At 40.3% G+C, this 25,266-nt stretch overlaps 2 protein-coding genes across 2 annotated transcripts; one reads left to right on the forward strand and one right to left on the reverse strand.

The window, feature by feature from the left end:
• Positions 1 to 546: 546 nt before the first annotated feature.
• LOC104444514 (protein NRT1/ PTR FAMILY 7.3) lies at positions 547 to 5,254 on the reverse strand. The gene is made up of 5 exons (XM_010058191.3): positions 5,050 to 5,254; positions 3,886 to 4,015; positions 2,821 to 3,038; positions 1,806 to 2,368; positions 547 to 1,705 (listed from the first exon to the last, which is right to left on the reverse strand). Exons 1-5 carry the CDS (start codon positions 5,074 to 5,076, stop codon positions 784 to 786), a joined length of 1,860 nt encoding a protein of 619 aa, XP_010056493.2. The 5' UTR covers positions 5,077 to 5,254; the 3' UTR covers positions 547 to 783.
• A 12,601-nt stretch (positions 5,255 to 17,855) lies between these two features.
• On the forward strand, positions 17,856 to 25,068 carry LOC104444515 (serine/threonine-protein kinase BSK2). The gene is made up of 10 exons (XM_010058193.3): positions 17,856 to 18,541; positions 19,026 to 19,246; positions 19,565 to 19,700; positions 20,194 to 20,327; positions 20,910 to 21,015; positions 22,425 to 22,510; positions 22,942 to 23,130; positions 23,258 to 23,416; positions 23,972 to 24,085; positions 24,355 to 25,068. Exons 1-10 carry the CDS (start codon positions 18,460 to 18,462, stop codon positions 24,604 to 24,606), a joined length of 1,479 nt encoding a protein of 492 aa, XP_010056495.2. The 5' UTR covers positions 17,856 to 18,459; the 3' UTR covers positions 24,607 to 25,068.
• The last annotated feature ends 198 nt before the right edge of the window (positions 25,069 to 25,266 follow it).

The following is a 25,266-nucleotide window of genomic DNA, read 5'->3' on the forward strand; positions in this document are numbered from 1 at the left end:
AAAATATATATATATATATATATATATATATATATTACAATATTAAAAAATCAATAAAAATCAATCAGGAAAGATAAATATCTCTAACAGATTTATTGATTTTTTTCGAACTTCACGCACGCCGCTTGTTCAATGAATTGCCGATTTGTTATTTGCATCCGATCGTTAAATATTTAGTTCAATTATTGTATTATCTCGATGCACCTCGATAACCATCACAAAGTTCAAACCACAAATTCCAAAGAACAAGACCCCAAATCCGTAGACTAACGTCAATGAGGTCGGTACCAACCTCGACAACGGCATCATTCTTTCCGGCTCGAAGGAAGCGGAGAGCAGCCTCGTGTCGGGTCGACATTGCCGACGGGGCCACCCAATCTCCGGCGGCTGGAACCCAAACTCCGTGCCCGCGTCGCCAGAAGCCGGCGAGGGGTTGTCGTCAGTGACTGGCCACGGATCAAGGTCGGAACCAAGCTAAGGATTTGGAGAGAGAGAGAGAGAGAGAGAGAGAGAGAGAGTTTCGAGGGTATTAAGAACAGAAGGTGATATAGTTCAAGCTTAGTCTCTTGAGTCTCCAAGTAGCTTGTTATTAAATAGACTGTCCATACACTTTTTTGCACAAAAAAAGCATCGATGAGCTCCACCGGCATGGTCATGAAATAAGGCCACACCAAACTTTCATAGCTCACCATTCAATTCCCTTTCTCCTGGACTTGTCCTCACGATTTATATATACTCGTCTTACATTGCACTAGCGCCACCTCTCTCTCCTCCACTAGCACTTCACACTCTATTAAGCTCTCCGACTCCATGTCCATCGTAGTCGTCGCCGTCGCCGTCGATCTCTTTGCTCGGCCTCGCGAACTCGATGCATTGGTACCATTTGGCGCACAAAAGATAGACGAAGAAGTCGGCCGCGGTCAGCGCGGCCAGCAAGAAGTAGAACCTATCCAGATGCCCTCGGTTCAGGTTCCTCGGGATCCAGCCGGGCATGTCGTCCCTCGCGGAGAACTTCATCACCATCGTCACCAGCAAGCTGCTCACGTAGTTCCCAAGCGAGATCGACGTCATGCACAGCGCGCTCCCGAAGCTCTTGAGCCCGTCGGGGGCCTGCGCGTTGAAGAACTCGAGCTGCCCCACGTACATGAAGACCTCGGACGCCCCGATCAGCACGTACTGCGGGACCTGCCAGAAGATGCTGAGCGAGCTGGAGCCCTCGCAGCTCGAGCAGCTCTTGTCCGCGTACTTGAGCCTGAAGTGCTCGACGGTGCCAGCCGCAACCATGGCGAGGATCGCGACGATGAGGCCGACCCCCATGCGCTGCAGCTGGGTGAGGCCGTGGGGCTTGGTGCGGACCCGGGCGACGACGGGGTCAAGGATGCGGCGGTAAATGAAGATGAAGGCGGCAACGCTGAGGATGTCGAAGCTCGACATGCTCGCGGGGGGGATGTGGAAGCCCCCGAAGGTGGCCCTCATGCCGGCGCCTTGCTCGACGAAGAGGGATGCCATCTGGGTGAAGACGACGGAGTAGAGGATGGTGCAGAGCCAGATGGGGAGGAGCCTCAGGATGCACTTGACCTCTTCGACTTGGGTGACTGTGCAGAGACGCCATGGATTATTCTGGGGAGGTTGGAGCCTGCTGCTGCTGCTGTTGCAGTCTTGAATGAAGTCAGTTGGCGTGATGATCGCTGCTTTGTCCAAGAACCTGATAAAAGAAGAAAGGCAAGCTCAGTTTTAAGCATTCTCCTAGTGCAACAGCTGCTCAGAAGCCTAATTCTGTAAATTCCTCAGTTAATTGCACTCACTTGAATCCTGTGGTGTGGAGAATCCTCCTCTCGCCGCCAGCAGCGCAATCTCCGGCGTCCACTTCGAACAGAACTTCCTCCGTCGGCTCCGTCTCGACCCTCCACTTCCTCGTCGCCGAGACCAGGACCTGGCAAAACCTGGATAGAGGGTTGCCCCTAGGCCGGAAGTGCCGGTACCAAGGGGACCCGCAGAGGAACAGGACGAGGGCGAGCGCAGCCGAGGCCGTGGAGGCCCAGAACCCGAGCGCCCACATGCCCTCGTCCTCGAAGTAGCCGAGGATGGTGTTGGAGAACAGGGAGCCGAGGTTGAGGGCCAGGTAGAAGTAGCTGAAGAAGGATATCTTGGAGTGCCCTTCCCTGGGGTCCTCCTCGTCGAACTGGTCCGCCCCGAACGTCGCTATGTTGGGCTGGTACCCTCCGTTTCCGAGGGCCACCATATAGATGGAGAGGTAGAACACCGCTGTCTCGAACCCCGAGTGGCGCCCGCATTGCGTCTGCTCGTCTCCGCAGCCTCGGGGCTTCAGCAAGAATATGTAGGACGACAGTGATAGTGCGGCCAAGCCCTGCCATATATACATCACACCCACATCAATGTAGTCAGTATAGACGCTTTAGCTCTCAATGTTTTACAAGGAACTTTTACATTATACTTTCCAAATGATTTGCATGTCTATGAATTCAGTTTTTCTAAATCATCGAATCATATAAATCCCACGAGACCTATATGGTCTAACTCTTATGAAATAACATATTGGAATTCACCCTAGAATGGTCCATTTGAATAGGATCTAGGCTCGAGTACAAAGCACACAATCAATATGTGTCAAAGACGAAGTACACAAACAGTGATGATACTTTAACAAGTGCCCTTGCATGCCTATGCACCCAATGATCAACATCGCTTGTTTAACTCCCTTTCATGTATCATGATAGGCCTGATCCAATTAGTTTCGGAAAGTTAATGTTTAGAGAAAGAGAGAGAGAGAGAGAGAGAGAGAGAGAGAGTAGGAGTTACAATGACGAAGATGGCCTGGAAGACGGCGCAGGTCTTGTACCGGCCCCAGTACGAGTCGCTGAGGAAGGCCCCGAGCAGCGAGAAGATGTAGACGGTGCCCGTCCACTTGCTGACGTTGTTGGCTGCGCTCGCGTTGTCCTGGCCCATCACCCGCGTCAGGAACAGCACCAGGTTCACCCCGACCCCGAAGAACGCCAGCGTGGCCAGCCCCTGGTTCACTGCCGAGCTCGAAACCAAGAAGCAAACAAGCACAACTCACGTAAGAGACGACAAAGAGAAGGCCTCGCACGGTTGCCACTTGACCGAGCGACAACATGCACGAGAGACAAAATTCTCCTGGCGTGCTGCGTCACGATATTCTAACTCGCAGCCATTTTTATATACATGAAATCACTGGCGTTCTGCAGCAATATTCTACTGTCGTGCGACCTCGTGCGACAAAACGAGGACGGTACGAAATTCTCTCCATTAGGTGTATAAATCAGAAGTTCGTAGCTAGCCTCGTGCGTACGGTCCAATTTTAGCTTATATAACTCGGGTGCAGTACAATATATTCTCTCCCACCCTTAATTAAAAAATAAAATTGCTATCGAGTTTTTCTTTAGTTCGGTGAGTCTCCGATCATGAAATACATCACCGACCCACCTATCATGGATCGGTTTGTCCAAGTCGAGGGTGTCGAGACGGGTCCTAATTGTATTCGTCCTTGATTCGACCAAATGATTTCCAAGACAATGTTTTATCTTAGTAAATTGAAGATCATACGCTCACAAGATAATTTTTCATAGGCATTCTATCTTATTCTCAGTTCAGTTGCAAAAACAAACAACAAATTTCTTTCTATCTATTTTTCTTCTTTTTTTCGCTTATTTATTTATTTATTTTTGGTAAAGATCGCTTAATTTTTATTTTTTTATCTCCACTTTCTTAGAAAATTGCTTTCAACAATCTTTAAGAGCTAGGCCCCATAGATGTCACCACAATAAAACAATAGCAGTATCGAAAGAATAATTAGATTTCCCGTAAATGCAGTGTAAAGAAATTTATATATATGAGGGAATTTACCGAGTATCAAAATCCCGGCGACCCATGTTCCGGTCTTCCCTCGTACTGCCGGTCGTCCATGGCGGTCGACGGCTCCATCGCGGGTCAAAACCTCCTCCCCTTTCTTGATCTTTCCTTCTCCGTCCTTGCTCTGATAGTGGCCGCCAAAAAGAGAGATGAGATACGGTTAATTTCTTTTCAAAATAGTAAGTAATTTTGGCAAACTTACTTGTACCAGCTAAAAAAATCGAGGAAAAGCCGAAGAAGTGAATCATCAAATATGCATTATACTTTTACAGCTATACTTCATTTTTTTCATTATTAAATTTTGAAATTCGAATGAAATTGCAAGTTCTAAAAGCACCTTTTTTTTTCATTTTAATTTAACTTTATAAAACGAAGAGGCCTTCGATATTTTAGGCGATCGACCTCGTCACGAGCAGCATGCAATAATTGCTCGGACTATTTCTGGTGAACAAATCACGAGGGCTACGTCATTGTTGTCCATTCTTTTCGTGCACCTCTTTTGTCCTTATACGAAAATTTGAGATGACCATCGCTTTTTAGACCTCCAATCACTTCATCCTCATGGCGTGACGGATGGCATGCAATCAATCAAATCGTTCAAGACCGTAACGTTCTCAAACTCTTGTCTGACATGAGCTAAAATCATGGTTACAAGCAAAGATCGCTTTCCGCCATTGTTTCAAGTGATAACCGTGTAATGAACAAGGGCATCGAGAAGAGAAGTAACGTAATGTGTGATATCATAAAGACACTATGGGGTTTATACGGCATGATGGAGTTTTTCAACTAGATAATCGGAGAGTAGTGAGACCAAGATGGTACGAGCATTGATTGGCTTTTGCTCATTCGACACTGAATATTAGCCTCGCATGACATGCCGAGACAAATCTAGAACACCATCAAAGTTTTCATGCCATGATAGATTAGCCATAAGAGAGCATGTTGTCTCATCGGAAACAAAAGAAATGATAATACGAGCAGTTCTTTAAGAGACATTCGATAAAAATGCAAGGCTAGATCTTACGAAAAAGTTTCTATTTTATCATGACCGAAAGATATATCATGAACTTGAACTCTGTAATGTGAATTCTCTGGAATAAAAGAACTAAAACCACCAACATCTTCATGGAAGGCCAAAAGACTGCATTCATCACTCACCTCTTTGAACAGCTTAAAGCATTCCATGATTTGGGTCTCTCCGGAAAAGAACCTAATGGATTCAAGAAATGCTGATCTTATGCTGATCTTCTTGAGAGAGATGAGAGAGGGAGAGAGAGAGAGAGAGAGAGAGGGAGAGAGATCTTGTAGGATGGCAATGAAGTGAAAAGACCAGTAGGGCGAGAGTAGGTATTTATAGATAGGATGATGAGAAATGGACGGACTAGATTTGATGGGTTTCGGAGAAATGGGACTTCAGAGGAGGCCTCGCAAAACACGCATGAAAAGATGAAGCGAGAAACCCTAGAAATAAAAACAGAAGAAGGGAAAGAGAAAGAGAAGACGAAAACGAGACGTGTTGTCGATGAAGCGAGCAATTCTTGGCGGGGGACAAAGACAAAACAAAGGAAGAAGCGTATGACGTGGTTGGATCCAGTCGTACATTAAAAATTCAGCATCAACGACGAAAATCGAGGCGATGTCCCTCTCACTCCAAAGCCACCTTTGTGGGGATGAGGCTGTCGTCGACATCGACATGATTCGTGCTTACGCCTATTATGGTGGGATTTTTATAATTAAATTTTATCAACAAGTGCTCTTTGATGGTAATTAATTAGAAACACACATGCATATAACGATTTCGGTGTATCGATTTTTTTTTTGCAAAGTTTATACTCGGTGCTTTAAGAATTGAAATTTACCGCATATAAAACATACAAAACCATTGTCCTGAAACATCTATTAATATAACCTTTTTTTTTCCAATTTTATTAGTCGTGATTTAAATGTCTAGAAAGGCTAGCATACCAAAAGAAAAAAAAATGCCAAACAATATTAGTCCTTTTCTTTTTAAATTTCATAATTCACTTTCGTGAATTGACAAATAAGTTGCTCGAAGCTTTTCTTCTGTGGTAATTAAATAGAGACCACCTTAGAGAGAATAAGACAAGAAAACTTTATCTCCTCCTATAAACCCTACTTTATTTAAAGGATCTCCATGAGGATATCTTGCGAATCTGTTCTACGTGAAAAGTTAAGCATTGATTATCAATTTATAATCAACACATGGTAGACAAGACACCCGAGAGACAAGTTTGTTTTCCCTTCCAATTCGTTGCTTTTGCTTGGTCTTTTTTAGGTGGAACCAACCAATACGTCGGAACCAACGCGATAATTCGCTCTCTCAGCAGATCTTCGAGGCCTAATGATCACCGGAAGATTAATATGATCGGTTGAGTGTAAATGAAAGCGTTGGATCGTGCAAATTTTTGGGTGGATATCATGTATGTAGTTTATGTTAAAATCTCGTTAAATGGACAGCCACTATGATAAAGACCTAGAAAGCAGCCAGCACCAACTTTAGTTGGCGTGCCATTCGATTTCCTCCTCCTGGAATTGTGCAAGAGAATATGGGTTGAGCCTTGAGTGGACAATCGAGCAAGAATCATTGTTGTATAACGTACTCAGCTTTCTTGATCTAATGGACTCACGCAAATGGGCATTGATTGCATGTGAGTCAGTAGATGAGGCTGCTACGAGGGATTTCTACTTCCTGACGTGGATACGATATCTACTCATGGTACCGAACTAATTTGCTACATATGTGGAGTTTTGTCGCCAGCGGGGGTTATGGTATGGCCTAATGGCAAGGGTTTGAAAGGGTATAAGATGCTTCCGTGATTGAAATCCGATAACTATACAGTGCACGAGTTTACTTACAGAGCAAAACACTGTTTGTGCTCAGTTCTATTGTCTTGTTCTAGCACATATTTCTAGCCATTGATGGGCAAGTGCATTCGAGTCGAGAGTGGTTCGAATGTTAAGACGATAGAGTATAATCACATCCCTCGACAACAAATTGAACTTTTCAAACAATCCGTTATGCGATATCATGATATTGGAATCAAATTCCTTACATTCCCCTTTTCATCCACTCGTACATAGATTTTATTCCGTAGTACATCATGAGTTTCTATAAGCTCTCACCTACACTTGAACAAAGTTTGCATACTTCAAGCTCTTCACTAAATATTCTTATCTATGTAAATTCGCATCTCATTTGATTCATGATAATTATTGATGGGGAATTTCATGTTAATGAGGTTAAAACTTACATCCTTCATAAAGGAAAACTAATTAAATGAAGGGGAGGGGGGAAGCCAGACAGGCAAGAAAGACTGACAAATACCATTACCAAAAGAGATGGAACCTTCCACTTCGTTTGCGAAATTGATAACTTGCTCCAAGCATGTAAAGCTAGAAACTTAGAACTTGGACACTTTCTTTCCGAGTCCTCTCTTCTTGTCCCTTTTCGTTAGTACTGGATCTTGTTTTCCACTTAGATAAAGGTAAGTGTCTGTAATTGACAGATAAGTATATGAAAACCTAAAGTTTATTGTGAAAATATAATCGAGTTTTAAAAAATTTAAAATTTTCAATTAAGTTTTAAAAGTTATTAAATTTATGGAGTCAAAGTGCCTTCATCAGTTCCGTCCAAATATAACAAATGGAAAATAGTAACGTGTCATTTTTTAATAGATTTTAGGGCCATGTGTGAGGCTACATGACACTAACATTGCACTAATTGGATAGCTTTCAAGACTTAATTACACTTTCTTAAAATTCCATAACATCTTTCAAAATAAAAGATTCAATAATTGACGAGAAAGCTTATCATGATTATCACAAATTCATAGCTAGAAAATGGTCACGTTGTTTTAGTACCCACAAATCAAAAGCTGTCTACCCCACGCACAAAATATCTAAGGCCTATCGATACATCTTTATTCAGCAAAACAAAACATATGAGGCTTAACTAAACAAGATCAAATTGGAATAGCCGACAAGTTTGACGACCAATTAAAATGTCGATTGCATATGAAATATTTAAAGCTTTGCGCTTTATGTATAATGATTTGGTGCTTAACAGGAATGATCACAAAGGAAGTAATTAACTATCATTTTGTTGTTGATCTAACTTAGGGAGGTGGCGATGTTCAAGGCATAGAATAATAAATTATAATAAAAAAAAAGTGTGGGGGGTTGCTTCAAAAAGTTGTGTTAGCCACCATATAGTTGGTCAATTCCAGGTCACTTCCACGTTGGAATATGAATGGATGATCTACTCATCTTTCTCACTGTTAAGCACGACGCTTTTTCTCTAATTACTTACAATAATTTAAGGAGTCATTGGAAGAAGACAAAAGAACACAGCTTGCAAAATTTGATATCAAGATGTAAGTTCGCGCTTTCTTCCCCCATTCCTTATCTCTTTTTCTTTTTTATTCCACAGAGGAGGAAACGGAAATAAAATGTGAATTACAGTCAGATTCCTCTAATTTAATTAAGGTAAATTGGGCCACTATCACTATTTAATTGAGTAAACAGTTGTGATGCATGAACATGCTCTTTAATTATCTAATTACCCCTTTATCTAGCAATCTTGATTTATATTCGAATAATTCAGAATAAAATTCCGTTTGTTTCGTAGAAAATAAATAATTTTAAAAAATATTTTTCTAAAAAACGATCATCTTTATCATTTAAAGTAATTAGCTAATGAAAAATACCAAGGACAATTTATAGTCAAGAGATCGGTTTGAGCATCATCTGTCTTTTATAAAACAAATGAAATCTATGAACTTTTAAAAGCAGAACATCATGTTTTCCTCGTTCGCTTTTAGCCTCATTGTTTAGAAAACAAGGATGGGGATGGGATTTTTATTTTATTTTTGAAATATAAGCACATTTTCAATACGTCTCTTCCGACGTCTCATCCAGCACACTATTCTTAAGGTACTGTCTTTGCGTAAGCGTGGGGGAGGGAGGGAGGGAGCGTTTTAGGGTCCTCTCTTTTTTGATTCCAGCTGCCGCGGAAAGTCTGCGCACGCCAGTTGGAGAGGGGGAGGGGAAAGGAGAGGGGGAAGGGGGGCCGGTGGTGTCGGGTCCAAAGCGGAACCCCTATGTCTGCATCTATGATTTTTTTTCGAACGAACAATAGTAGAAAAATGTGGCAAAATTTGAAATTTATCAAGCGCATAAAACAGCATGTGGAAGGTCAATTGTAGAGGTCTTAAGGACTTTCTCGTGCTAGCACCGAACAGCACGTGGTGTTAGCGGGATGAATTTATATATCCCTGGTTCATGAAACTTGTTTAAGTAGGGCTAGCCTTCGTTTCATGACCACTCATTAATTATGAGTCTAATGTGTGTTAGGACAACTTACACGGCAAGTGACTTAAGAATACAGCTTCGTGGAGGAAAACAAGCAGCACAGGATAAGGATCAGGAGAAGTTAGTGTAGTGCTTCAGGATAGAGAGGCTCGAGAGTCAAAGCAATGAGGAAGGCAAGGTTCCGGGGAGAGAGAGAGAGATTATCTTGTAAGAAAAAGTTCCACCTTCGAGACAATTATCAAAAAAATCTTAAACCTATCACAATTGTGTCATATCAATCCTAAAATTATAATGGTGTCAATTAAATTTTAAACACTTTGATATTTAGCAAATATAGTTCATTCAATTAATTTTAACCGAAACCACTAACGTTAACATTGATAATTTTACGTGGCACGAATGACATCTTAAAGTTGATGTTGACTATGCCATGTAGGGCGCTCGGTGTTCATATCTATGTCAATATCGGCAATTTCAAATTAAATATTGGTTGACTTGACTCAATTGATAAAAAAAATTAAGAGGTTTATAATTCAAATTAGTACAATTGAAAGATGTATTATTGAACTGGTATAAATATAATAAGTTTATAATTGGATTAACACAACTTACATGTCAAGCGATTTAAGAATGTAGCTTCATGAAGGAAAGTGATCAGCACATGATAAGGACTAGGAGAAATCATTGTACTGAATAAAGATGAAGGAAATCATAGTCAATATACGAAGGCCTACGACTCAAAGTAATAAGAAAGGCAAGTTTACTTTTAGAGGGAGAGAGAATTCTCATCTTGTAAAAGAAAGTTCTACCTTCTCCCACTATTCATAGGGTCAATAGTCATAGATTAATGACGGGCAAGAAAATGGAGGGTTGGAGGTTAAGTCTTTTCCCTTATTGAGTATTCGTTGAGAAGTCTTTGTCTCGAATGAATTTCTTCCAAAAATCCTAATTTTCTCCAAACTAAAATCACTTCGATTCAATTATAAAAGGTAAAGAGAAGCAAAACTGTATATAAAGTCCATACAAGTACAAGAAAACAAATAACTACTTGAAATTTCTGTCTCGTCGTTTCTCTATCCCATCTAACTATCTTAGAGTAAGATCATTAGTGATCAAATCCTTGTCATTTTCCACTTTATGCGGACACAACTTTTCTCACGCCTCTCGTGCCAGGTCACACAAACTTCATCGACCAGAAAGTAATCACAGAAAATTTGTACGATCCGCTTCAAATCGAGACTTAGGGTTTTTGCATCATGTGAAAAGTATCCTGAATGTGACAAGCGGGGTTTTTGACGTCCACCAAACCCTAGAGGTCACGTCGCGGTTGAAAATGACTTGCCCTTTTATTTTATATCTTTTCGAGCCCTCTTTTCTAAGTAGAAAATTCCAAATGGGTAGGTTAGACTTTGAGTCCAAGTATCCTTTTCTACTGAAGAGAAAAGTGAAAAGCAACAGCTCGTATTCAATCCTCACACGGCTCCTTTCCCATTGGCTTATCACCCCACCTATAATCATAACAATGATGATAAAATCTCGCGCCAGCTGTCGACTTTGAATAAGCAATTGCAGATATCTTATCACATCGAGAACTGGGCTTATCAGCTTGCGGCTATACCTTCAAGTTGCAGCTTTTTCAAACCATGCGAATCGTTTTCTAAGATTAAGACAAGCGGTAATTGATGACCGAAGGTGCTTAAGGTGGAAACCACAGACTATGTCTTTGAGAAATCAAGCCACTTGGAATCCGTTTGGTGGACCCGTGTCAAATTTCGCAATCCCCACTTAAATTTTTCTTATTTATAGACTATTTAACATATAATCATAAATAAGTGACGAATGATATTTGTCATTATCGAACTTTAGTAATTAGAAATGTACAACTTGACATAGTAAGGTTACCTAATCGGTTCAGTGATAGCATCATGCATGTAATTGATAATCGCATATCATTATTGCATTTTAATTAATTAAGTGAATGTCGACACCAACTGTTAATCAGCATAGGTATGTCCTTCTATCATAAAGCGATTGTCTGGATGTGACCATACGAGGGCTTCAACTTCAAACAGCGAAGGGTGTTCAACCGATTTGGCTTTTTACCAATCGCCCATGTCATGCAATTGTCAAATGAGACTTTGTAGCTTGAATTGTCAATGTGCTGTTTCGCTTTGAGTTTACACACTGCACATTTTGATAAGATAAACAGCGAAGGGTGTTCAACCCATTTGGCTTTTACCAATCGCCCATGTCATGCAAATGTCAGACGAGACTTTGTAGCTTGAATTGTCAATGTGCTGTTTTACTTTGAGTTTACACACTGCACGTTTTGATAAGTGCACTCTTGACTAGAGAGTCATTTGACGAGTTGATCTAACAAGCAAAGGCAACCAGAAAGAGGTTGCGGAATTTGTAATAAAGCTAGAGGAAAAGGATTGGACCTTTGGATCTAGTGTCATGAGGGATCCACTTGGACACTATTACTTAAGGTCAATCGAATGCTTCCGATATGGCAAAAGAAAAATCTGTGATTAGTGTTTGTTTGAAATGAGATAGAAGAGATTAATGTATGGAATATTGAATGATTTCTCAACCTATATGCTGGATCGGTTATGACTATAATTTAAGGTCAATCGAAAGCTTCAAACAAGGACAAACAAGAATTTGTAATTAGGATTTGCTCCCAAGGAGATAAAAGTGATCAATGCATCAAATTTGGAATCACTTCTCATCATATATGTGTTAGATGTAGAGTTCAAATGAATTTAAGAATGACGAGTATTGGGACTATTCAATTGTATTTGGGTAAGCTCTGCCCAAATCGGCGATAGGGACTTGTGGATGAAATCTCTCTACATAATAAGGGGATGAGATCGCCAGACGTCTTACATTCTTAATTTCGGTTAATTTTCTTTTGTTGCTTATATTGACATGCTATTTATTCTCAAAGTTTAATTGCTACTTCAATTAATTTCTTTTTTCGAAAGTTTTAGTTGTCGATCAAATTTGAATGTAAAAAGTACGCAATATTACCCAGTGATCTATAGTTTAAGTCACATTTGCTTTCTTTTTTTTATTACTGATCTTTTATTTTTGTGAAAATATAATTGATTTTTTAACATAGTGCTAATAAGAGAAGTGGGAGGAAGGAAGTAATGGAGGACAGAGGAGTTAGGTAAAGCCCGAAAGGAGCACACCCCGCGATTTTTAAAAGATGGAGTTTTTTTGTCCATTTTCACTTTAAGTTTAAACAAGAACAATTGCCATTCTAGAGTGGAAAGACCATAACACGATCAGGAAAATCTGATAGATCCTATCATAGCACAAGGAAGATGCACAAGCCAAAAAGGAAGAGAGCGATGGATTAACGCACTAGCTAAGAGCCCGAGATGATTAGTTCGCCTCTTAAAATTATTATCCCAAAACATCAACGTCGGTCGTATTGCATCCCCACTCATCAATTGTATCATTTGCATCTACATTATACCAAAGACCAACTTTAAAGGATAATTAGCGTTTCGCATTTGAATCACCTTCTATTAAAAGATGAAAGAACAAATTTCGAAGTTGGAAATTTCACGGTCTCAAATTCGAAAGATGCCTTTATCTCCCGAGAGAGAGAGAGAGAGTTGATGCATTTAGGGTTGGGCATACCTTTAGTTATGATGACTTCCTTCACCCTAATTTCTAGACAACGAAAATGAAACATGTTACAGGTCAATTGCGATAAATGCAGCTATCGACCGGCATTGTCGGAAAGCGAAATCTGAAGATTCTCTTTTCTTATTTGAGCGGGGGAGTAGATCATAAGCCTCCACGAGGGGAAGGTTTTATCTACCAAGAATCAAATAATGGAGTAAGAATGCATTTAAAAATTGCCATGATGTTCTTGCTCGGAAAGAAAGTCATAAAGGAGCGGCAACGGAGGGGCCTGCCAATCCCATCACTTGTTCACATTTTCCAACACCTTTCCTTGGAAGGATTGGTTTGAGTGCTATAAGGTGACAGCATCACATTGAAAAAGAAAATTATAGTATACATAGTCAGTATAAAAGTTCTTTTATGCAATTAATCTTATACACTATTTGAGAGAATAACTAGTCACAATCCTATAATTAAAATGAATGTAGTTCTTTTTCATCGACTGGGTACACTTTTTTTATTTATTTGAAAAATCACCCTTATAACAGCATTACATTGAAAATGAATGCAGTTGTTTTCGCATCTCGAATAGTTCTATAGTTTCCTCGAGAGACGGACCCCGTGGTAGTAGCGAGATATAACTCTTTGCACTTTCTCATAATGCCTATGCAAAATTTCAGAAATACATAGAAATTGGAAATTTTTACAATTAATGGATGAGATTTTCTCTTTTTTTATCAGCTGTATGTCAAGGGGTGAAGAACTATCCCCGAAAGATCGTTAGAAACAACCCACATCAATATCACCTTGTCTTGTCCCGTCCCTTCCGTGACAACCGCAATGGCATCGTCACTGCCCTTTAACAACGTGGCGACTACGCAATGGACTTAGCTCGCCATAGATGCGGATTGCGGCCGATTCCCCTCGCGAGATGCAAGCAGATCACCCTCGAAAAACCTTCGGCAATGGCAGTCGAACCTACGCTTGGGCAAGTCGACCTCAGACCGAGTCGAGAGAGGGAGGAATGGTTGAGGAGTCACGTTGAGGGGGCTGTGGGGCGCGACGGCTCACCTATCCCTGTGATCGAGGTCTCGTTCTGTAGAAAGTGTGGCTATATAGTTGAAAAAGAGTCTTGAAAGTTCTTGGGAAAATCGGAGGTTTTCAAAGTAAGAGATGGAATCGCCACTAATTAATGTGAGAAAAATAGGCTGATTGGACACTTAGATGCACATGTGAAGACATTGATCATTTGCAAAAAATCAACAAAGCTAGAGGTTCCATTACGTGCGGGGAGGGGTTAGCATATGGGAAAATTATAAAAAAAATCATAAACTTATTGTAATTGTGCCAATTTAGTCATGAACTTTTTTTTGGGCCAATTGAGTCATAAACCTTTTACAATTATTCCAAATCAATCAATCCAACCGAAATTGGCCGGCTGGCGCTAATGTGGTAGCCGGACGACACTAGACATCTTTTTTAATAATATTTTATTTTATTTAATTATTTTATTAATTTTTATTATTTTATCCTTTTTTCTTTTTTCTCCTCTCCCTCCTCCTTCCTCCTCTCTCGTCCCTCCTTCTTCCTTTGGCTCGGGTGACAGGCCGAGGGGAGGGCTGGTCGATTGCCGGACCGAAGCGGTTGGGTGAGCCCTCACTAGATCCGGTGGTGAGGGGCGCCTCGCCGTCGTTGGGTTTGGCAAGGTGAGCCCCGCCGAATCTGGCGAGGGCTCACCTTGCCAATTGGCATGCTCTCGCCTAGTGATGGCGGGCAAAAGAAGGAGGAGGAGGGAGGGAAAAAATAGATAAAAAATATATTAATAAAATGCTTCAATAAAAAAAAATATTATTAAAAAAAGGTCGTCGATAGCCATGTTAGTGCTGGTAGGCCAATTTTGGTCGGATAGACTAATTTGACACAATTACAAAAGGTTTAGAACTTAATTGGTTAAAAAAATAAATTTAGAACTGAATTAACACAATTATAATAGGTTTAGGACTTTTTTGTTAATTTTCCCATTAGCATACCCACAATACTCTTTGATATCACATTTTTTGATTGAGTTCTTAGAATGGTTATTATCAAGTAATATCCTAAAATTATTGACGTGCATTGATTTTTCCGGAGATTACACATCGGGGACATTTCTTCGTCATTTTACATTGCGGCATGACTTCTTCTCCATGTGTGCTTGCGTTTTGAATAAAACAATAACATAAAACAATATGCTGAATCATAGTTTGTAACGGTATATGCAATTGCAAGTAAACAATAAATTAAAATAAGACGGTGCATGCTTACTTTTGAAATTGATGGAGTCATGTTATTAATTGGCTCACTTGGATGGAAGAATTTTCGTCCTTTTGGCCATATAAATTAAGGGTTTTGAAAGATGAAAATAATTTTTTAGGAGAAAACCTTTCAAAATCATTTTGGAGAATCATGACATGCTAACAATAACGACCTAGAGAAAATGGGGGAATTTCCTAGATTTATTTCAGCAGAATAACAACTATGAAATCATATTGTATGTTAAAAGTTAATTTCAGCATTACGAAGCCTATTTGTTCATGACATACTCTAAAGCAGGTAGAGTAGCAACTATCTCATTTAATCTCTAGCATAATTCTGGCTTTATAATGATTAATTTTATTTAGGGGGGATTTAATAGCTCTACTTGTTGCCGTGCGATTTTTCTTCGATCCGTATCCTCCAAGGATTGCCAAAATCTTCAAGCTTGAACCTCACTAGGATTTCCTTACAAAATAAGATCAAGATGATTAGCACTCAAAATCTAAGAGAACGTAATTGTAAGATGGAATTTTGGGATAATTTACCTTGTCGAGGAGGCAAAATAGATGGAGGTTGTTTGCAAATTAAGAGACTTACTAGGTATTGAATACATATTATGAGGAAGGCCTATATGGAAAAATCATTCACTTCGATTACTAATTAAAATAAATACGAATCCACAAGGAATGAAAGATCATATTTGAGTTTATTTGCGAAATTCTACGAGCGAGACGATGAGGAGATGGAGTTTATCGTTGCTTGTGAATCTTCGTATCATGACCTCAGAAGGTTGCTGGACTTGTGTGTGATATGGCAAGCTTCTTCCATGCAAAATCATTCCCAGTCAAAAAGTCAAGCGAAGAATGGAATCAACATCAAAATGATTGTTGACTAGAAGCTGTTGAGATCCAAGAACAACCATTGGGTACAAGAAAACCGAAGACGGAGTTGGAGTGTGAAAAAGGCCCGAACCAATCGGAATATCTTGGGATTTTAGATGTCTAATCAAATCAAGACCTAATTTATTGCCCACATTTGACATGAAAATGAAGTAGAAGATGGTGACATGAACTATGAGCTTGTCTGGTTTGTTTTCTCAACCTTGAGCTTGATTGAAAACAATGATCTCATATAAGTGACGTTAAATTATGTATAGAGATCAAATTTTGATTCTATGGTGGCATAGCACCCTCATCGAACCCAGCAAGATGTCTTGCTCAAGAACATTTCGAGTTGAAAAAAATTGACATCTAACTTTGTACATGCATGCGCATAAGTAAGAACGAATCCATAATATGGGAGGTAGACTTGACCATCAAGCGGGCTCGAATCGGGAGCAACCTATATGTTGCTCACACGTGGCTTAGGCTAATTCTAGAAAGCCCGGGCATGCCTTGACGGCCAAGCCCACCCAGAATCTAGTCTGAAAGAGCCAGCCCATCCAGGCCCAATCACCTCCTCTAATTCCCCTTTAAACCAGAGCATGCTTCAGTCTCATAAACAACATAATACAAATCTGTTTGGCATAGAAACTTGTACAAATTAGGGCAAATAAATAAATAAATAAAAACTTAAGAAGAACCAATTTGCATCATGATGATCAGATATAGCCCAATAATGTTCACCATATATATATATATATATATATATATATATATATATATATATATATATATATATATATATATAAGACAACTGGAAAATCCATAGAGAAGGAAATAAAATGGGCTAGTCGAATCAATGAATTATACTGCAGGAACATAAGGAATGACTGAAACATATGCAGATTTCTAGATATGTTTAAACGGAAAATTAAGATTCCAATCCAAAAAGAAAAAAAGAGAGAGGAGTATAAGTGATATTTTTAGGCCAATATGGAAGCAATGCTCTAGAATAGATTGCAAAGCTCAATTTAATTTTCCTGATAATTTAAAAAATTCATGGTAATTTTTCTCATCGAAATTTCTTAATAGATCCCATATGGGTTGTAGGCTCTCTAACTTGTAATAGACGTTAATAAGATAAAAAAATTATACCAACATGTGCACTGCCTGATTAAGGTTCTTCAAAAGGCAAAAAAAAAAAAAAAAAGGAGCCAAAGTAGAACACTTATGACAATGAACTCGCAATTGGATTTTTCATTCGTTCGCGATTCAATGTTGAATAGTCTGTCAATACTAACGCTCATTACATCTAGGGGTCCGAAATGTTTCGAATTCGCTATGTCCTATGCTTTGTAGCTGGCCAGACATGGTACAAAAAATAATTTCAATCATTCAATGCTCAATGAACTAAAAGAGTACCCAACAACTCCATAATTTCATGACTGGTGCCAAATCGTCTGCCCCTTTTCCCCCCCTCTATTGAGGTAAACAGCCCAGTGCCGCCATGAAAGAAAATGGGCCCTTGAAGATCGCAAGCAAGACATTCTTGTGTCACCCCTCAAAGCTGGCCTTTGATGGCCATGATGCTCTTCTTAATCATTGGATTTTTTGACTTTGGGGAGCTTTAGTAGACCAAGCCAGAATGACTTCGACGGTTTGAGAAGATTTTCCTTCCACTGAATCTAGTATCACCACCTAATGTGACAAAAAAGCAAGGGGAGAGGGACAACCAAACCCAGCTTTGGCCAAGTGACAATCATTGCCCATTCATTATTGTGGGTTTTCTTCTTTCTTTCCCATTTCCCATTGTCTTCCCCCGCCCAAGTAATTTTTCTCTTCCTCCTTTTCCCCTCACCATCAGGTCAGATCAGATATCCCCCAGAAAAAGTCCTTGAATCTCAGACTTTTCGGGCAGCATTTTCCGGGGAAAGTAGATTTCGCACTCCTGCAAGGAAGACTTTTTTGGAGTCCTATCTCTCTCTCTCCTCGTTTTTCTTTATAGCTTTTTTCTGCCTTTTTATTCTTTCTGGGTGAATCCCACTTTTGTTGCTCTTGCTTGCGAGTTCTTGTACAGTGCATGGGGAAGGGGATAGGAACGAACAACCCAACCCCCCCACCACTTCCCTCTTCACGTGCGCAGCTTCAGCATATCATGTGACCATCCGTCTTCCCTCTTCCGTCTGACTCTCTTTGACCTCCCTTCTCCCCCCTTCTCTCTGTCTCTCTCTTCCCCCTCACTGTTCACACCTTTTAGACAGTACCCGTCACTCCCCCTCTCTCCCTCTCTCTCTCTCTCTCTCTCCCTCTCTATCTCTCTCTTACTGGGACACCTTACTCTTCAAAACCAGGAAATACTCTTTCTCTCTCTGCAAAAAGGAAGTGGGTTGAATCTCCTTCTATGTGAGAGCACTCAACCATGGGCTGTATTCAGTCCAAGACCGCCCATCTTCCGTCACCGGACCAAGAACCCTCTCAAGCTGACCCCAAACCAGATCCAGGTGTTGCTTCACTCTCTGGCTTTATATCTTCAGCGGTGATGCCTGCAAACGTATGTGCATGTGTCTTGTTTTTTTATGTGGGTGGCATGCTTGTCAAGGTGATGGTTGATGTTTCATGGTCCAACTTGATCTACGTTTTATCTTCCGCCTAGATTCCAGAAAGAAACCTTTAGGTGGGTCTCTGTTGGGCAAGCAAAGAAAGGTCGCTCGAACGAGCTGCTTCTGGTTTCCTCGTGTTCTTTAAGGCTTGTACTTCTGCTTGTTGTGATTAATGTTGGGGGTCTCTGGTTCATTTATTGTTGTTGGGCCAAGTAAATTCTTGATCTTTTAAACTGAAGTTTCAAACTTTAAGTACGTTGGCTTTCATTTCCAAATAGGAGCTTCGGCCTTTTAGGTTTCTTTTTAAGAAGCTAGGCACAAGAGTTTCTGAGCTTATTCCGGTGTGTGTTATTCATATGTGCTGGTTGATTTTGTTTGAGTGAAGCAAATGGAGAGCAAGTGGACCAGGACCAAGTTCCTGCATTCAAAGAGTTTCCGCTCGCCGACCTCCGAGCCGCCACAAATGGGTTTAGCAGTGAATTGATTGTCTCAGAATGTGGAGAGAAGGCCCCCAACGTTGTTTACAGAGGGAAGCTCCGGAACAACTGTTTGGTCGCCATTAAGCGTTTCTCCAAACAATCTTGGCCTGATCCTCAACAATTTGTGGTAATGTCTTTGATTTCCCTTCTGTGTTTTCATTTTGATTTTCCCTTTTCTGGTTGGGCCTCTTGAATAGAAAACATGGCGAATCCTCTGTTTCTGTTGGGGTCTGGATAAAATCTTCATAGGCTAAATAATCTATTTGGTTTGCTGAAATTCATCTCTTGCGTGTTTCTTATGCACTTGGAATCCTCCAAAATTAGTCAATCTAAAAACTTGCCTGGATAGCAAAAAGGGGATTTGTCTGAAAAATTCTGGTTGAATTTGCCTTCCACTTTATGCCTTGGTGGCTCTTTAATGATTCTCTTTCTATGTTTAATGTAGACAGAAGCATCTGGGGTTGGCAAAGTCCGGCATAAGAGGTTGGTGAATTTAATTGGGTGTTGTGCTGAAGGGGATGAGCGCCTATTGGTGGCAGAGTACATGCCAAATGATACTCTATCCAAGCATCTGTTTCACTGTACGGCTTGTTCCTCCTTTTCACATGTTCAACTATCATTTAAGCATCTCTACTTTTTGTGGCCTCAAGATTTTGCAACCGCTGCTCTTACCATCTTGACTGGTGTTATTTTTGAGAGCTGAGATATGGTAATAGAAGTAAACAATCTAGCGTGGCATTTCATGGAAAATGGGAATCTTTCAGATCCTAGCAATCAGGAATGTGTTGTCAAGTAGATAAGTTGGTTGTTTGGGGACACAAACATAGGCACGAAGTGTGGATAGACTAACGTTTTTTTATCCTATTTTTGGAAGAGAACTATCTAACGTGCTGATTGGATTGGACATATTCATGTTCCCAAGAATGCAGAATTGGTTGTCTCATTTCAGAAGTCCATTAGGGTCCAATTGCTTGTTATCCTTTCTTTAATAACAAATCAGTGTTGAAGGATTTGTATAATAGCTTGATGCGCTTTTTCTTAACTCTTTTCCAATCTAATCTGTCTGTTTCGCAGGGGAGAAGCAGCCATTGCCTTGGGAGATGCGGGTTAGAGTTGCTTACTATATTGCACAGGCACTTGACCATTGCAATACTGAAAACCGGAAGATCTATCATGATTTGAATGCATACAGAGTTCTCTTTGATGAGGTATCTGTCTAGATAACAAAGATGGTTTCCAAAGATCTTTGCCTATTTTTGGATGGGAATTGAGTTACAGGATAATATTATCCATCAATATCAGTGTAGATAACCAGAACTTCATGGTATTTACTACACGGTAAAAGATCTCTGTATTCTATGCAAAAATAACCTGAAGCTTTTGTTCGTAAGGATTTTTTTTTTCTTTTCAAAAATTGGTTGCATACTGACGAGATTGAGTATCCCAAATTTCATACATAATTCGTATCTGTTTGACTTTCTCTTGTGTAAGCAATTCTGTGTCATAGTTTTGGATAATTAAAAGGTGTGTTGGCCACAGAAGGTGATGAGGTTTGCATGGGTCTATATGTTTAGATGCAGAGCATTCTCAAAAGACAGTAAGAAAGTGGATTTGCTTCTTTGTACATTCATATATGTCATTTCCGGATGACTACTACCATAGTTGGCATCTGTGTCCTATATGATATTTCGCTTGTCTTTGTTTGCTTGCTTCCTCCTTCTGAAGGAAAGACGATGTCCTGCTTCATGGACTATCTACCTTCCTTGAACCTGAATCTGTTATTATTGCAGGATGGTGACCCTCGGTTATCAAGTTTTGGCCTTATGAAGAACAGCCGGGATGGAAAAAGCTACAGTACAAATTTGGCTTACACTCCACCAGAATTTCTACGGACAGGTCTGTTTTTGTTTCTAGATGATACATAGTAGGTGTGATGTAAGTGTGGCTGGTCATTCTTTCTGTATGTTTTCTTGATCAGTGAATTATGGATTTCATGTGAGGGCACTAAGGAGGAGCAAATTCCTTTAACTTGTGGCGTTTAGGCTATGGACTTGTACAAATACTTAATAGCAGATGATAAGGATGAAGAGAGTAGAAATAATTAAGTATGTTTGCAATCCTTTGCTAAATAATTTGAAACTTGGTTATTGAGTTTTGTCCTTTATGAAGAACAGCTGGGATATAAAAGCTACAGTACAGGTTTAGCCTACACTCCACTAGAATTACTATGGACAGTCTGTTTCTGTTCTAGATGATACGCAGTACACAGGTATGATGTAAGTGGGGCTGGTCATTCTTCCTGTATGGTTTCTTGATCAGTTTGATTGTGGATTTCATGTGAGGGCACTAAGGAGGTGCAAACTCCTTTAACTACTGGGGAATAGGCTGCGGACTTGTACAAATACTTGATAGCAGATGATAAGGATGAAGAGGGTAGAAATAATTCAGTTTTTTTGCAGTCCCTTGCTATTAGTTGAAAGACTATTTCTTTTTGTGATATAGCCAATAAATAGAAATTTTGTACATCAGAACCTGGACTTTGCATGCCAAAGTTACCCTTCCTATGTAATGTGTTATCGACGGTGTCTAATCTGTTGAATTGTTTATCACTGGATGATTATTATCTTATCCAGTAACAAATATTGTTATTAGATCAACTGACTTGCCCTCAAAATGCTAGTTGTTAGAAGAATAAGAGGAAAGAAAAAACCATTTGATTTTGTCCTCTTTGTCTGCTTATATCCAAAAGTGTCATTCATTTTACAGTTGAAGTGTGACTAAGCCATCTGTTTTCTTGTTGAGGCTTATTTTCCTATGTGGGCAAGAATAGCGTGGGTGGTGTGAATATGGTATGAATATAACCTTCAAACACTTCATGTTGCAGAATTTTTGTGACATTTTTAATTTACAGTAAACCTTTGAAAAAAGAAATAATTTCTTCCCATGAATTTATGCCGTTCCAGAAGCTGGTATTGCCATGAGATGCTTTTAAGTGTCTAGGGGATTATATTGGTCCACTTTGTGCCAACATGTTCTTGGCAAATGACAGGTTTTGTTATGTCTCAAGGATGTATCTGCTAACATATGGAATTGGTGTGGGAGAATAGGAATAGAGTTGTTAGGACTTAGATGCTCTTAATTCTTGGTTCTGTGCTTGAAATTCTTTAGGCTTCTATTATGTTTATGTTTTCAACCTTGTGCCATGCTTGAAAGAACTGTTCTTATGATTGTACTCTATTTCTAGTAATTGGAGTTAAAACTTCTTTGTATAGCTGCTTTCTGAAAGTTGGTGCTTCAATTTTCAGGAAGGGTCATCCCTGAGAGTGTGATTTATAGTTATGGGACTGTATTGCTGGATCTTTTGAGTGGCAAGCATATCCCTCCAAGCCATGTAAGGACTTTAGATTCCATACTTAAGTTGTATTCAAAATCTTTTTGTGATTGAATGTTCCGTCTTTCTTAGGTATCGTACAAGTTATGGGCATCCTTGATGGTTTTGCTCCAATATTTTATACTATCTGGAAATTAAATTTCCTCTGAGTGTATTGAAAATCACCCTAATTATAGAGGATGGACAGACCAAGGGTTCTCCTGAATTCGGGTAGTCCAGTAAGTTAAATCCAGGCAACGGGGCCTAAATCTTGCGGGAAAGGAATGATGTATGATGCAAATACTTCGTATCTGTGCTTAAGGAATCAAAGCTGCAGTGCACATACATTTTTTTCTCTTCATTTGCGAATTGATGACCTCTTCCCTAAGTCTTTGTCAGTTGCAAAATTCGCCTTAGACTTTTCACCATCGGTTATGTTTTCGTGACTCCAGGCGTTGGATTTGATAAGGGGTAAAAATTCTTTATTGTTAATGGATTCATCCTTGGAAGGACAATATGTCAATGAAGATGCATCTGAATTGGTCGAGCTAGCCTCAAAATGTCTGCAGTATGAGGCCAGAGATAGGCCTGACATCAAGTTCCTCCTATCATCAGTTGCGCCCCTCCAGAAGCAGAAAGAGGTGCAGAATGTCAAGTGCCCTTTCAGTGGCTTACCCCTAATTGAGCTGTAGATTTGTTGTGAGATGGTTCTTGATTCTGTTCATGGATGACTCTTTTCCTCGGCTAATATGTGCATTTTTCCACCAGGTGGCTTCGCATGTTCTTATGCGAATCACTAAAACTCCTGTAGTGCTTCCAACAATGCTATCACCGCTTGGGAAGGCATGTGTTAGGATGGACCTTACAGCTGTACATGACATTCTGCTTAAGACGGGTTATAAGGATGAAGAAGGTGCGGAAAATGAGGTGAGTTAGAGCTGTAGCTGTCATGTCAAACTGGTATACAACACATTAGCACACAGAACTTATATTAAATCACATTGATCATCCATTACTTGCATGCTGATCTAGCCAACTACAGCGAACTAGCTTTGAGCTGATAATTGTTTATTGCATGTTTCAAGTATCCGATAGTCTTCAAAAGGAAAAGCGAAGTAAGAGAGAAAAGGTAGACAGATGGGATAAAATGGACAATATCTATCTTTAGTTTGCTGTGAAAGCAATATGAAACAGTCGCATGAGTATCTTTAGGGAATAAGATGCCTCCTAAGTCCCTTTATGGGTTGGATTGCCTCAGTTTCTCTTTGAGAGATTCTAGATAGTAACTCTGAAACTTGTCACTTCCTCCTGGTCCAATCCTTGTGTTGGGTAATGCCAACATTGGTGTATCTGCAAAATCCCCATTGTGTTATGGCTTTTGCTTATGACCTGTCTATATGTGGTTCTAGATATAGCTCCCATATTTACATGTTTCTGGCATTACTCGGCTTGTGTAATTTTTTATCTGTTATTCTCGTGAAGCTTTCGTTCCAAGAATGGACACAGCAAGTACAAGACATGTTGAACACAAAGAAGTTTGGGGATATTGCTTTTAGGGACAAAGATTTCAAGAATGCAATTGATTACTACTCAAAGGTACTGCTCTAAACATAGCAACTTCGATGTGAGCGTAATATCAACTGCACTATGATTTCATTCAAAGAGCTCTAGTTGATAATTCTTGGTCCTAGTTTGTTTGAAGGTGCTTGCATTCGAATTTCATCTTTGCCAGTTGCAAATGGTTCCCGACAAAATGTTATCATGTCAGGAACTGCTGACTGCTGAATTTCTCTGCTATTTTGTCACCCTCCAATATTTCCTGTAGCCGCCTGCACTAACACTAGTTCACTTTGATCGAAACACAGTTGGTATCGATGATGTCGGTCCCTTCTGGTACCGTTTTTGTGAGGCGGGCACTCTCGTATTTGATGATTGACCAAGCAGAGCTTGCTCTGAGAGACGCGATGCAGGCTCAGGTGTGCTTGCCCGAGTGGCCCACCGCCTTCTACATGCAGGCTCTTGCCCTCTCGAAGCTCGGGATGGAAACCGATGCACAGGACATGCTCAATGATGGCGCTTCCTTTGAGGCGAAGAAGCAGAACAGCTGGCGCGGTTAATTAATCCTGATGTGCAGAGTCATTCCTCTGCTCCAACTCATGCTATACAGCAAGGGGGGTCGGGAGACAGAGATTCCTCTGGAAAGATGCTCTAGGGGTTTGTTTCCGCTTTGTCGACTCAATTTTCCTTCTCTCCTGGATATAGTTTCACTGAGAACGAGGTGCCTGATGATAGTAGAGAGTCGAGTAGCCAAGTTTCTAGTTAGGGCAACTTAATGCTGTATCATGCTGAGAAATCGGGTAGGAAGAGATTAGCTTTGTCCCATCACGTTCGATTTGCTGTGTGTTGAGCTGAATCTCTGCTGGCTGCATATCATCTGTTGTGGCTTCTCGGCCTTCATTTCATCGATCGTCCAATTATTATGCAGGATGATCTTCATTACAATTTAATGAATGTTTCAGTCCTGGTAAATGTTGTGAATTTTCGCGTAAACGAGAAGTTTGTGACAGTGATGTTGTGTCTGTTGCAGTTTGCTGTATTAGTCGACTCTTTCATATTCGTTAGGACGAATCAAATTTCATACGTTGTGCGCGAAATTACTCGTTCGAGTGGTAAGGTGTTCGAAAGAGTTGGATGAAATGAGCTTGAACCGAACTAATCCGAACCAAGATGTGAAAGCTTGGATTCATCTGGGATAAATTTACCTCAGGATCGTGCTC

Source organism: Eucalyptus grandis, chromosome 5, assembly GCF_016545825.1.
Source record: "Eucalyptus grandis isolate ANBG69807.140 chromosome 5, ASM1654582v1, whole genome shotgun sequence".
Lineage (NCBI taxonomy): Eukaryota > Viridiplantae > Streptophyta > Magnoliopsida > Myrtales > Myrtaceae > Eucalyptus > Eucalyptus grandis.

Coding starts and splice junctions, on each gene's coding strand:
- LOC104444514 (XM_010058191.3), bottom strand. CDS start 5,076: ATGGAATGCTTTAAGCTGTTCAAAGAG. Junction 4,016..5,049: donor GCTTTAAGCTGTTCAAAGAG/GTGAGTGATGAA, acceptor GGCCACTATCAG/AGCAAGGACGGAGAAGGAAA. Junction 3,039..3,885: donor CGCCGGGATTTTGATACTCG/GTAAATTCCCTC, acceptor CGAGCTCGGCAG/TGAACCAGGGGCTGGCCACG.
- LOC104444515 (XM_010058193.3), top strand. CDS start 18,460: ATGGGCTGTATTCAGTCCAAGACCGCCCATCTTCCGTCACCGGACCAA. Junction 20,328..20,909: donor ACAGAGTTCTCTTTGATGAG/GTATCTGTCTAG, acceptor TTATTATTGCAG/GATGGTGACCCTCGGTTATC. Junction 23,131..23,257: donor CCCTCCAGAAGCAGAAAGAG/GTGCAGAATGTC, acceptor TTTTTCCACCAG/GTGGCTTCGCATGTTCTTAT.